The sequence below is a fragment of the Rhipicephalus sanguineus genome, chromosome 4, assembly GCF_013339695.2.
Source record: "Rhipicephalus sanguineus isolate Rsan-2018 chromosome 4, BIME_Rsan_1.4, whole genome shotgun sequence".
Taxonomy (NCBI): domain Eukaryota; kingdom Metazoa; phylum Arthropoda; class Arachnida; order Ixodida; family Ixodidae; genus Rhipicephalus; species Rhipicephalus sanguineus.
Window position 1 is genome coordinate 177498424 of NC_051179.1, and position 14030 is coordinate 177512453.

Consider the following 14030-nt stretch of genomic DNA (forward strand, 5'->3'; position numbering starts at 1 on the left):
CCTGCCTTTCCTTCATTTCCTTCCTCCTCCTCCTCCCAGAGTTATTGATCTTTTACCTCAAGTCGACTTTTGTAACATGGGAAGGGAGCCTGTTTATACAGAAGTCCTGTGTGTGTATCGGCTCTAGAGTGGCACCAGTTTTGAGCAATATTTTTCTTATTAACGTTGATCGGCTTGTAGACTGTGAAGTGCACGATCTGGTGGTAAGACCCTTTCGCTACACTGAATTCACCTTATTCGTTTTAGGAAAGTTTGTGCACCTTTTCACGACATTAATCTCTTGAAGATATTTAAAGAAAGGCGTTTGAGTTGAATCTCTCTTGTGAATTACCGAATAACGATTGCTTGCAGTTTTTGGACCTCCGTTTGTTTTTGTAACGTGACCATGTTTGCTGGTGTTTCTCCCCGCATTCCATGAAATCACTGCTTAGTTACTCTTCCAGTCATTCTAAGATTATTAAGAATGTCATTGCTATGAACTCTTTACAGTTCGCCCTCAAGAAGTCCTACATACACAAATGCAAGGATAGCCTTCAGCAGCAGGTTAATCGACTAAAAAACGCTGGGTTTCCTGTCCATGTGCTTGTGTCAGCGTCTGAAAGACTAATCAAGAAGTGAATCAAAAAGAATACCGCCCGGTTGAAACCACTGAACCAGGCGATAAGTCCAGTAAATACGCTATCATGCCTTACGTACACCGGCAGTCAAATCGGTTTAAGAAGATAGCTAAACTTTTGACGTCGACGTTCTCTTTTCTTCACACCAAAAAGTTGGAAAAGCTTGTGCTGCGATTGAAAAGAGGGCTAGAGGAACAGTGGGTGTCGGTTGCATGGTGAAACATCGCAATCCCGCCGTTTCTTGCTCCGTTGGTGTGGTTTATAGGATCCCCCTCTCCTGTGGAAAGGTGTATATAGGCCAGTCCGGCAAATGCATCAACAAAAGACTTCGCCAGCACAATACTTTAAAGGGAACGCCGACGTCACACCTTTCGGCCCATTGCAAATCATGTGGATGCAAACCGTTTTTCAGTAACACTGTTATTGTGCTGAAACATGAAGACAAAAGGGCACGTGAACTCGCTGAAGCGTTCTTTATCAAAAACGAGGGTAATGATTGTATATCTGAACCGTCTGTTTATCTACTAGATTGCGAGGTACGCAAGCTCAACCATTTCTTTGACGTCACCTAAATTTTCTGCGCACGCATGTGCTGGTTTTCGTCCTGTTCATTTTCGTTTCATTAAACTTCAGTTGTTAGATAGCACTCGTACTGTGTCCTTCTATTCTTGTGTTCTGTCTTGTTTGCGCTGATTTTTAACAAAATGCATATTTTAAAGATGCTACTAATTGGTGCTTTCACTCAGAAGGTATAAGAACACTTTTTAGAGCCTGTAACAGTGAATTCCAGTAATGTGCAGTTGTAGTTCACTTTACAGAACAGCCCGCAATACTTTTCCAGTTTCATACAAAGCACAAAGCAACGACATGAGTTAACACAGCACTAACACAACACGGTGATACTAGAACGTATTTGTGATATGCAGGCATGCAAAGTGCATGGAACTTTGAAATTTCCTTTTAAAAGCTTCAGTCAGATATCTATGTGCCTTCATGGGTTCGAAACAGCGCGTAAAGTACGAGGACACAGAAAGTAAGACAGGACCAGGCGCTGAACTGTCAACAATGCTTTTTATTTGTGCGAACACGAATAAATAGGCTTTTCACATGAGAGGAGGGGGAGTGATATTGAAAAACGCAAGCGCCCAACCCTATACGACGCATGAAATTAACGGTGCAGATAGCTAATCTCTTTGTCTGTTAACGCTATCGAAAGTGAACTGACACATGCTGACCCGACGTTATGCATTTCGTAGGCTTCATAGATTTCTCGGGCTCGGGAAATCACTTTTGTGCCATCACTTTGCAAGTGGAAGAAAAACGGACCAAATAAGTGTGAGTGCAGTTTGAGGCCACATGTGTATACACTAGAAAAAGTATGTGATTTGCAGAACAAACTCAATCCTATTGCAAGTACACCCTACTCAAATAACAATAAAAGTACAACAGTATGTAACATTGTGGGGGTGCTATCACCCCCTGTAAAGGCGACTGCCGTAACTTGGGCGCGGCCGCTGTGTTTGCAGCGCACGTGCTTGGCGCGTAAACAGAGACGATCGGCCAAGGTCAGGGATGCGCTGGCTGTAACTCGAGTTTAGCGCGGTGGCGTCGGCAGCGCCGCCGCGGAGAAGTTAGGCCGGCGCATAGAAACAGCAAGCAGTCTCTTTTGGGGTGTGGCGGCGCGCGTGGATGGACGTCTCCTCGCGGTGGGTCCGGGGACGATACCGCGGCTCGCTTCCCTCGGGCCCTCGTGGTGAGTCGTGCATCGGCGGCGCCGCATTCGTGGTGTATTGTATTGTATGTCTTATGTTGTCTTATGTTATGGTGTATTCCATGTCTTATGTTGTCTTGAGTGTGTGTTATGTTTTCCCAGTATACATTGTCAGCGTACAGATTTTAGCGTGTTACTTGTTACTAGTTTGTATAGGATTCGGCCGGCGAGCTCGCCGTTATTGTAAACAAGTGTTTAATAAACGTCCACGTTTGTTGCACGACCGCGTGAACTGTCTCCGTGTGTTCCGAGAGCGGCGGCGTTATCGCTCAGACCCCACAACATGCAACAGTGCAGTTTGTAGCGCCATGTATTTTGTGCACTGCTGCCTTATTTTGATCCTGCTAAGCTACCATGTATATGGACTTCCCTTAGTGTTCCTACACTTTTGGAGCATGCTTAGTCATTACTGTCATGGTGGCTGCGCAAAAATTTTTCCTCACAAGCTCACTTGCTGCTTCTCTCCGTTGCGATAAGCACAAATACAGAAATACTAAAAGAACAAACACTGTCGTTTCCTTGCCTCATCAACTGAGCTAGCAGATAGTATTATTGTTCCTTCACTTCCCACACAGAACATGGCTGTACAAGTGTGCTCAATGTGTTGAAGTTCTTCTAAGTTATTTGTCATTTCCTATCTACTGATTACAACACAGGTGCTGTTAATTCGTTATTGTATAATGTGGGCTATGTAGCATGACTGGCAACTAGCCAGCACTAAACGAATCTCTTTAAAGGAGTCCTGAACCACTTTTCCAAGTGACGATCGGTTGACCTCATACTGGAGTCTCACGAATCAATCGCTGCAAAATTTTTTGAACCTATCAAGTACAAACGGAGTTATAGGACTTTGTTACATGCTTTAAACGCTTTTCCTTTTCTTTCATCCTGACGAATGTGCTAGAAGCTACACAGGGAGGGATGATGTGCGGGAAAGAAGCTACGTCACGCGCATGTCATGACCTTGACTGTGCATCTGTTCTCTCCCATCATTATTCCAGTGTGCGCTAGTGTAGCTACTGTGTAAGTTTAGCAGACTATCGAGCGCAGCACCCAGCATGTGTCGGCACCTTGTAGCAAGAAGTGCATCTGATCCAAACGCCACTCTTGGTTAATGTCAGCTTTCGACCAATATGAGCAATCTGTTGTACGATGAAAAATCTGTTGTATGATAAAAAATCTTTTGTTTGATGGACCTCTGTGTGATGAGAGGGCACTTGAGAAAGTGGCAACTTTGTGCTCACTTCTCCTTGCCGTGCACAACTGCAAGATTCGGCTAGGCCATTCACAGCAGCATCTGCTTTCCGCTTTATGTGTTTTTTACCAAGCACAAGGGGTGGTCAGGACACCTTTATAATCCATCAAATCACAAACAGTCATCAACACTTATTAGTCCCATTCTATGCAGCTAGCCCACATTGAGTGCTCTCGTAGTGCCCTCGAATAGTTAGCCCAAGTGCTTCAGTCGAACTCTCGCAGACTTGCTGTACGTTTCACTGTTATATGGTCTGCAAGTAGCTGAAGCTTGAGTTTCATTTGTGGGACAATATCCACAGCAAATAGCATGCTAACTCTGCTGGTTCTGTGATCGGCAGAGACCACCCACCTGTGCCACTCTGCTGGGTCCACAGAGGTGGGTCCAGCTGGCCGTTCGGAAGCAGCCCGTTCTCGAGACACGACAAGAACGCCAGCAGGTGTCCACCTCGAGGAAAGTGCATGGGCGGGCGTTGCACTCCATCCTGCCCCACCAGCACCAGGGTGCCCCCAGAGTCACCTAGCCAATGGCCAGTACTTTTTAATGGCAGCAAAAGAGGCTGCGCGTTCTGCAGGCAGGCTACATAGTGAGGCCCACGTCAGTCCAAGTAGTCGAATACTCAGGTGACGCTGCCGCTCATTACTGCTAACGCAAGTTTCTTCTCAACACTTAGCAGTTTACATTTGCGAATCATTTGCACATCGCGTCCACAGACAAGCAGCACATGACAGTGGCGTAGCCAAGGGGTGCGGGCACACCGGGCCCATGACCCCCCACCCCCGAAAATTTTTCCCCATGGTATACAGAGCACAAGATGACACTCGACCCCACTTATCTGCCTAGACCCAATGTCGGATCAAGGAAATGCCCCCCCCCCCCCCCGAAAAAAATTTCTGCCTACGCCACACATAAGGCGTGCACTGTACACAGCCTGTGTACAGTGCTGCATGCTGATAATAACATCTATAATATCTATAATAATATCAGCATTCTGCATGCTGATAATAACATCACTATCATAGCTGATGGAAGGTGGCTGCTACTTCAAAAGACATCAACTCCCTTGCTGCATAATTTAGATTTACTGGTACTTTCAATATTGTGTTAATTTTGCTATTTCTTTATATTGATGTCTTGCTACTAGGTGCTGTTAAATTTTGTTGCAAATCAACCTTTTTGCTCCCATGTGGTATTACATGTCACTAACATGCTTTCACTACATATTATACTGGGCGCAGTTCACAACAGTTCACTGTAAGCATCACTGACCCATCTTTATTATTCGTATTTTGGGCACAAATAAAAATTGTCATTATTAGTAGCATCATTACGTGAACACGCAAAAAAGTACTAGAAAAGTAAAGTGCAAGAAAAAACATGACAATACGGAATCTTTTACTTAATGACTAGTAATTAACCTCACAAAACCCAAACACCATACCATATCACAATGACAATGAAACATTTAGGTTACTCATCAGAACAGTAACTGCTGATTTATCCATGAATGAAACTTTTGATGTATCAAAAATGTTTCTAAATGTCTTGCATTAATTTTATCACGCATAAAGGCGTTTTGAGGTACCAAACCGAACATATCAAAAGTAATATGAACGTTGAACATTGCAAAAATGAACATAATTGTTGCAACAGCAATTGTAGCTCAACCTGCAAAGGGTATTCGCAATGCCCATAGACTGTCGCGCCACCGAGCGGAATTCAGGAGCGTCCTCTCGAGGAGGGTTAGTAGACGACAAAATGGCGGCACTATGCAGTCGCTCCCTTGTTCGGCTGTGCTAGCCTCAGTGTTAACGCGTTGGCAAGAAACGAACACTACGACTTTGCATGTAGCCTGCATCAGTGAACAAACCGGGCCCACCGTGACACGAGAAATCTGATTCGTTCTTGCGAGACGCGAAGTTTTCGTGAAAATACGTCGCAACTCGCGCTTTCAATGCTAGCCCACAGTGTACACATACTATCAGCTTCACGAGGCTTTCTGTAGCCACGTAGGTAAGTTAAATGTTATCGTCCGACATATTCAGTTGAAGCTCACCCTGTTTTACTTGCATATAGCATTGGTCAGTGTTTCTTGTAGTGCATGAGTCCCATAAAACTGTACGCGGGAGGGCGCGCGCGCTCGCGATGTGCTCTTGTATAACTGAGCGATCTCATGTTGGCGATACATTAAAATAGGGCCTCTATCCAGGGGCGTAGCCAGAAATTTTTTTCGGGGGGGGTTCAACCATACATTATGTATGTTCGTGCGTGTGTTTGTATGTGTGCATGTATATATATGCAAGCAAAATTGAAAAATTTCGGGGGGGTTTGAACCCCCCCAACCCCCCCCCCCCTTGGCTACGCCCCTGCCTCTATCCTTTGTCAGCAAAGCGCTGTTACGAATCGCGCGAGCGACGTTTCAATCATTCGAGGACGCGTCTGCTCGACGCCTTTCGTGCAGCGAACGCTTTCCATCCACGCCGTCCTTCGCCGGTGTGTTGGGTTTCATAGCCACCGCTGCGCCGCTTGTTTTTGTACGTTTGTTGATAGGTGGCAGCACACTGCAAGCGATTTGCTTGTTGACCGGTCTGAGAGCAAAACGTTCTCCGCGCCCAGACGTCTCTCTAATTGTAAACGTGGTGACGCGGAGTGGTCGAAGTCGTTCGGCGGAGGAAATTCTTCAGATTGCTTTCAGCAGTGATGTTGAAAGAAACCATCTTGACGACGAGGATTTTTCACTGGACGTAGAAGACTGTGAAAGCACCGAGAGTGATAGCGACGATGAACCACCAGTTCCTAACTCACGACGAGCGAGTTGCACTCCACGTCCCCTCGTGCGTTAATGTTCTTTCACGCTCGTAACTCGTAAGTCACTTTGATTGTATTTATTGTATAATATCCTTGAGCGAGATCGAAATAAAAGCATAGTTCCTCTTGTGCATTGCATGTATCATAATTATTGTGGATATTATGGAGCGCCGCATGCCGCCAACACGCTCGAGCTCGACCAGCGAAGCGAAATGGTTAGAGCGATGGATCGTGCAGTCACGGCCACAATCCACGCCTCTCGGCTAACTTCTTCGACGTTGCGAAAAGGACATGTGTGCATTCTTTTCAATATTCATATTTCGATTGTGCTGATCGAGCCTGCAACATGCGAGTGAAGTCAATTGCACACGGCTACAGTCTCAGCATGGCTGTGACACAAGCGCTACTGAATGGCATGTTAAATGCTCGTGTTCCGTTGAAGACGTAACTCCGCGTTTCCGACTGCGCAAGTAATGACGAAGGGGTATTATCACAGAACACTTTTATGTTTGCAAGCCATCATCACGCGCAGCAGCGATGGCGCTACTCGCTGGCGGCCTACTACTGCGGCAAATCCGTCAGGCAGGCTCGGTACGTACTACCTCGGAGTGCCGTTCAGCTCATACGTCAATTCTAGTTCATACGGGTTTATGTAGCACGCACAGGATTTCGCAAAGCATCGTTATGCACGGTAACGGAGCTGAAACATAACCTTTCACTGCGCAGCAAATAATTAGGTGGCGAGTACTTAGCACTTTCCATGGTTTGGGAAAGTATTTTAGTCTCATATCCATTTCAGCGCAGCTCATGACTTCATCCGGTGAAAGTGGCATGGTCCGTACGTCCGCACGTCCTATCTGTTCCTATGCTAACAAACGGGTTGACCCTCCTCCTGGCGCCATGTTGAAAAGCACGGCGTGCCACCTATAGTTCGTGGGCATTGCGAATAGCCACTGATAGCCTCCCCATATGTGCTCACAGTAAAAAACAGTCTGAGTTGAGTAAAAAAGGACCTTACCTTGCTGATGGCAATGAAGGTACACAATGTCCTCCATGTTGACACTGAGGGCATACTCCCAGTAGATGCTGGAAGAGAGGTATTTAACAGGGGTGTGCGAATATTCGAATTTTCGAGTATTTTTCGAATAGTGTTTGTTATTCGATTTGATTCACACCGGAATTTGACTATTCGAACTTACGGAAGATAAACACAGCCAACGTCCGATTTTTCGGACTCTCTAGGGTCCGTGAAATAGCCCGGAAAATCGGGCTGTCCGACAAAACAATTTCATGCTTTTTTATTCCGCTCAAGCGGACGAATCGCCGAAGCCACGTTCGAAATAGTTTAAATTCCTCCCAGTACATTTATCAGGTATTCTGGTCAGGGCTTAAAGTCTCCTTTCATTGTAGGATGGGCCCCGTAAATCAATATATATATATATATATATATATATATATATATATATATATATATATATATATATATATATATATATATATATATATATTGCGGTTGGCACGTAGTTAAGCGGCAGGAACGCCCGACTGGGTCTGGACGCTGGGACAGACATTTTGTACGAACTCCAGCGTCCAGACTCAATCGGGCCTGTGCTACAAACCATGCAAATAAATTTAGAGATTGTCTTTGTAACGTAGTTTATCAGCCGCCCTTGTCATGTGGAAAATATTACGTTGGTCAGACGGGTCGTTGTTTAAATGAAAGGTTGAAAGAGCATCTGTACAATGTTGATCGGTCAAAGCAAGCTGGCTGTCCGCTCACTGTAGCACAAGTGGATGTAGACCAAGATATTCAGATTGTAGCAATGTCGCCAAATGCAGAGATCGCATCACACACGAAATCATCGAGGCCGGTAAAATTTTTTCTTTAAGGGATATCCATGCAGCGGCGGCATCGGCGCGCATAGGGACCACGCCTGGCAAGGGAAACGTGCTGCGCTCAGCACACCTCCCCATTCTAGCCACCCTACTTTCGTGTTAAAATGCTACCAACAAAGAGTGAAAGGTCTCTCTCTTTCTTTACGACTTGCTCTTCAAGTAAATGCTGTTGAATCTCTACCTGTCTGCTAGCAAGTGGTTCCAGAAACTTGGAACAACACATGGTGACCAGAAATTTTTCACCAACAAAACTTACTTAATTTTATTTTTAGACCTCTCACTAGACCTCTCATTTGCTTCTTTTTCATTTTAACCAGGTTAATCAACAATTTCTTTCAGCAGATTTCACTACCCATAGTAGGATGCACATGTTTCCAGCCCAACCTCCGTACTCGTAAACATGTCTGAGGTCGAGGGTCTGACGAAATCTGATCTGGTTGGTGTAAAACATCGGCAAAAACGTCACTGTGAACAAGGCTTCTGCGTGGGGGCCAAAACATCAGTAAACATATCTTCACCTAGATCGGTGTCTGCTCAAAGTTTTCACCAGACATATCTTAACTTGAAGCCATATCTTGACTTTTTCAAGACAGGTCATGATAACACTTGATTTAAACATGCCCAAAAATCTCAACATATATTTTCACTGGTGCATATATCAGTACAGGGGCAATCAAAATGTCAAAAACCAGCCTAAACCAACCATGGTCAATCTAAAGCTTTTGATTTCCCCATTAAGGTTGACTGGCCTGAGTGGATCCAAGAAGTAAAATACTACTATTGGATCTGAACACGGTGCATGTACCAAAGAAATCCATGTTGCCTCTACACTATGGCATGCTACATAAGAAACTATATACATGAAGACGCTTAATCCCTCCAAAGAATACTCAAAAGAGCTCTTAAACAGTGAATGCCATTGAAGAAACCATCTATTAGAAGAGAAGCAATCAAGAAGCAGAAGAAAGTGTGGACAGATATTCCTCTTCCCTTCAATGTCTTGTGGAGAGTACAAATTTGGAAGCACAACAGATTCAATATTCAAGGTCTGCTGCAGACTTAATGATAAGGTGCTTTTCAGCGACAGATAGATTAACAGATCAACCAATAAATTGATAATCTGACTGATTTAAAGTTTAGTGAGCTATTTGGGAGATCGGGCAATCAATCTATAAATAGGTTGCTTGATCATTACACTACTTTGCATTGCTAACATTTTAGCAATGCAAGCACGAAATACAACAACGACAGTACGCTGGACGGTGATCCGTCGATCCTTTTTCTGGTGTCCTGTTAGTGTACTCTGACTCTCACCTCTTGTCCTGGCTGCTGCCCAGGGAGTCCCCAGATGAGCTGTCCCCACTGGTTGTGCCATTCATGAGCTGATTGGGGGTCCACTTGAGGACTAGCTGGGTGCCACCTTGCTGGTGCAGCGACAGATAGCCTGGCAGGGGCTCGCCCGTGTGACACCGCGGCTGCACGCGCACGTTGTTCTTGCCGTACAGCAATGTGGAACGTGCGTTCTGGTGCAGCGACTCGACGTAGTCTCGAGCCAGCCGGTCACAGCCCCCTCCCACCGATGCGCCGACGACACGGCCAACAGAACCACCACCTTCTTCGGATGAGCTGCCGCCCGTGGTGCCACGAAGGTCACGCCGACACTGTAAGCCACACATCCAAACTTTATGGTTGCGACTGTTGCTTCATCAACAGCGTTTCCATGAAATATGCATCGCTCAAACAATAATGAAAGGTTAATTTAGTGCGAGTGACGGACAGAGCAATAGTTTGTCCATCGATGATTACACAGAAAACAATCCTGCTACGTTTGTCTCCATCATCTGTTCCCTTGTCTTCACATGGACTTTTCCTTTTGATAGGTGGGAAAGGTAGAAGGGAGAAAACATTCAAGCCAAATGGCCATGATAAGTGCCGTATGTCACAATATGAAATGCCTGTTTTTGCATGGGCACTCGTGGCCTTCAGTATAACTTTGATATCTGGAACCCTATGATTCCATGAGAAAGTTGAATGACTATAGATTTACAGAAAAAATAGAGAGAACCTAGTGTAGGTCACGAGAGTACCAACAGGCTTTGAGAACTCAAATGCCATGTGCAGTTTTTCTGTACGTATTTGTGATCTGTTGTAGCCATAGCTTCCGCCATGCCCTTTTGGGTCCTGAGGGTAGAGAAGGACTTGCCAGCAACCAATAAACTCTCTTGTAGCAAACAGCTGTGCATGGCTCCCAGTTGCGACTTCTTTTCCTGAAGCTTTTTGACAGCGACGCTGTTTAGCAAATCGTTGCTTGCGAGTCAATCGCAGAGAACTATCTTCATCTAAATGGGTATGTGCCACTGTCCGGCTACCTGAGAACCAGTGGCACAGCCAGGGGATAGCACACCGAGCCCGTGCCGCCCCCCCCCCAAATTATTTACTGCGAAAGCTGTTATGAGATCATTTTAGCGGCCGTTTCTGGCGCCGTAGTTGGCCGCCGCCGCCGGTGTCCGTAACCACTATCGCTCGAAAAGAAATAAGAAAGAAATTCCAGAATGGAACGAGGCTCGAACCTGGGCCCTCTGCGTTGGAGCCCAGCGTTCTACCTCTGAGCCATGCCGGTGCTTGAAACTGCTTTGCAAAAAGGTCCTATACAGGCTTCATGTCGGGAAGGAACCACATTAACATATGCAGTATAGCGTGGTAGAAGAGTAAAATAAGCACCAAGCGTCGCACAACGCGAATTCTGTAACCAGGCGTCACACAATGCGAATTGCGCAACGAGTAGGTTGTTGAATGATTCCAACCCATTACAAAGGGATCCGCCATAATTCTTCATCGTCATCAGGCACAGCATCAACAAATTGCGCATAATGCCTTACATGCGTTTAGCAGGTACCACGGCTCTCTGTAGAATGACGAAAAATGGCATAGTGCCTCCTTCCCTACTTCTCAAAAATTACAATGATTTATAGCGTAGTGGGTTTCTCACAAGTGCACTTGTATTGGTTGCCAAGGAAGCCCATAAGCGAATGATCCATTGCCTCGGGGTCTCAGTAAAGTTCTTCGCTCCCCCCCTCTCTCCCACGTCAAAGTATGTTATACAGCATGGCGGGAGAGGGAAATAGCGACTGGGCGTCACCCAATACAAACTGCATAACTGGTGGGCCGTTTAAAGCTTCCAACCCATTACAAAGGGCTGAGCCATAATTCTTCATCGTCATCAGTCGTCGCGTCAACAAAGTGCACATAATGCCTTACAGACGTGTAGCTGTTGCCTCGCTTCTCCGTAGAATGACGAATAATGGCTTAGTAGGTGCTCCAACTTCACAAAAATTGTGATTTATGGCGTAGTCGGTACCATGTTAGTGTACTTGTATTAGTAGCCCCAAGAGAGCATACAATGGGCTCTAGAAACGCCGCTCTTCCAGATTTCGCTGTGACTGTGCTGCGGTTTCAGCGCGGGCCTGGCGTTTTTTCCCATGGTATGCAGAGCACCAAATGACACTTATCTGCCCGAACCCCATATCGGATCAAGGAGGTGCCCCACAGCGAAAAAAATTTCTGCCTACGCCACTGCTCAGAATGTGTACAGAGAAAGAAAGAAGAAGGGAAACAAACATAGAGATGGAAAGAAAGATATAAAGAAAAATAGAAAATTTCTTGTGGAAAAAATCCTTCACGAGGCGGGATTCGAACCATCGATCCGAAGGCAAGCGTCCTAACCACTCGGCTATCCAGACACGCTAGCAGAGCATAGCACAGCCTTGTATAGTAAAGTGTAGCAAGGGGGTGGGAAAGGGAAGTGAGCGTGAGGAGGAAAGGAGAGAATAAAGCGTAACACAGAAAGAATGAGAAAGAGAGAAATAGAGACAAAGAAATGCAGAAAGAGAGACAGAGAGAACATCAACGAAAGAGAGAGAAAGAAGTAGAGAGAGGAAAAAAAACGCCAAGCCTGCATGGAAAGCACAGCACAGTCACAGCGAAAGCTGGAAGAGCGGCATTTCTAGAGCCCGTTATAAACTATCTTGTGGCTACTAATACAAGTACACTAGCAACGTGCCCACTGTAAGGTACCTTACAGTGCGTAGCATCTCTAAGGCATTATGCGCACTTTGTTGATGCGACGGTTGATGACGATGAAGAATTATGGCTGATCCCATTGTAATGGGTTGGAAGCTTTAAACGACCCACTAGTTACGTAATTCGCATTGTGTGACGCCCGGTCTTATTTAACTCTCCCACCACGATTTATAACATACGTCAACGTGAGAAAGAGAGAAAGAGGGAATTAACTTTATTGAGACCCTGACAAAATGGATCATGGGAGCCTTATGAACTCCCTTGGCAAACAATAGAAGTGCACTTTCGAGGAAATCGCTATGCTATAAATCATCATAATTTTCGTGAAGTAGGGAAGCAGCCACCATACGATTTTTCGTCATTCTGCGGAGAACCGTGGTACCCGCTACGCACCTGTAAGGCATTATGTGCACTTTGTTGATGTTGTGGCTGATGACGATGAACAATTATTATGCGAGAGCCCTTTGTAATGGGCTGGAAGCATTCAACAACCCACTCGTTGCGCAATTCGCATTGTTTGACACCTGGTTACAGAATACGCGTTGTGTGACCCCTGGTTGTTATTTTACTCTTCTACCACACTACATTACATTTGTCAATGTGGTGCCTTCCCCACATGAAGCCTGTATAGGGTCTTTTTTGCAAAGCAGTTTTAAGCACCGGCAGAGCTCTGAGGTAGAATACTGGGCTCCCACGCAGAGGGCCCAGGTTCGAACCTCGTTTCATCCTGGACACTTTTTCTTTTCTTTTTTTTTTATTACTTCACGCCAGGGCTGGGCAGTATCGCGATAGTATTTCGGAGATACTTTTGAGTATCTGTATTTCTGTATCGAGATGCATTTGCAAAGTGTATTTGTATACCAGTAGTGAAATACTTTTACGATGTATTGTTTGTATCGCGATACTATGCAGGACACGGGTATCTCGTTACACTTTTTTGTCGGAAATGAGTTGACACGTGTTTCTAATGGGGGAATGACGGTTCTTTCTTCTCGTGCCAAGACAAGCAAAGGCGCGCCGCCGGTCGCCGACAGATGGGGCGGTGATGGTTTCCTCCCAAGCACAAAATAGCCAATATGATAAAGCGTGCAACACCGCAGACAGCAGAATCGCGGAGGCAGTATTGTCGGCCTCTGCCGACAAAAGTCGCTGTCTCTCGAGGCCAGTGCAGCACGCCTATTTTTTTTTTTTTTTCGGGTGGCAAGCCATTATTTCGTGACCCTCCGCGCGGATACCGCCTTGGAACAGGAGGCTTTGCAATGCTTCGCGTGCGTTCAGTTCTCAAAGCGGTGGCACTTCCAAAAGCAGTTCCCGTAGTCGCGGCGGAAATGACTAGAAGATGGCTATCTTTGTCGCGCTTTCAGCCACCTCTTCAATGCGTCAGGGTGCGTTGCTGATCGATTACAACCATATTGCTTTTTTAGCGCAACAAACGACACGACAAGAAAGAAGACGGAACACTGCGCTACTCTCAACTGACATGGTTTATTGCGTCACTCCACTCTTTATAGCAACCAGATACCGGTGGGACATGCGCCATGCACCCTATGCTCACAACCACCACACCTTGGACACCTGAGCGCAATCATGAAAGCGCATCCAA

At 45.8% G+C, this 14030-nt stretch overlaps 1 protein-coding gene across 1 annotated transcript in view; it reads right to left on the bottom strand.

Annotated features, from left to right (window-relative positions):
* Positions 1 to 14030, bottom strand: part of LOC119390924 (small G protein signaling modulator 1) — a 140827-nt gene that overhangs the window by 73828 nt on the left and 52969 nt on the right. The window contains exons 7-9 of the mRNA XM_037658640.2: positions 9662 to 10008; positions 7470 to 7537; positions 3995 to 4162 (exon numbers count right to left, since the gene is read on the bottom strand). Coding sequence (XP_037514568.1) covers positions 3995 to 4162; positions 7470 to 7537; positions 9662 to 10008 — 583 coding nt within the window. The remainder of the gene's footprint in view (positions 1 to 3994; positions 4163 to 7469; positions 7538 to 9661; positions 10009 to 14030) is intronic.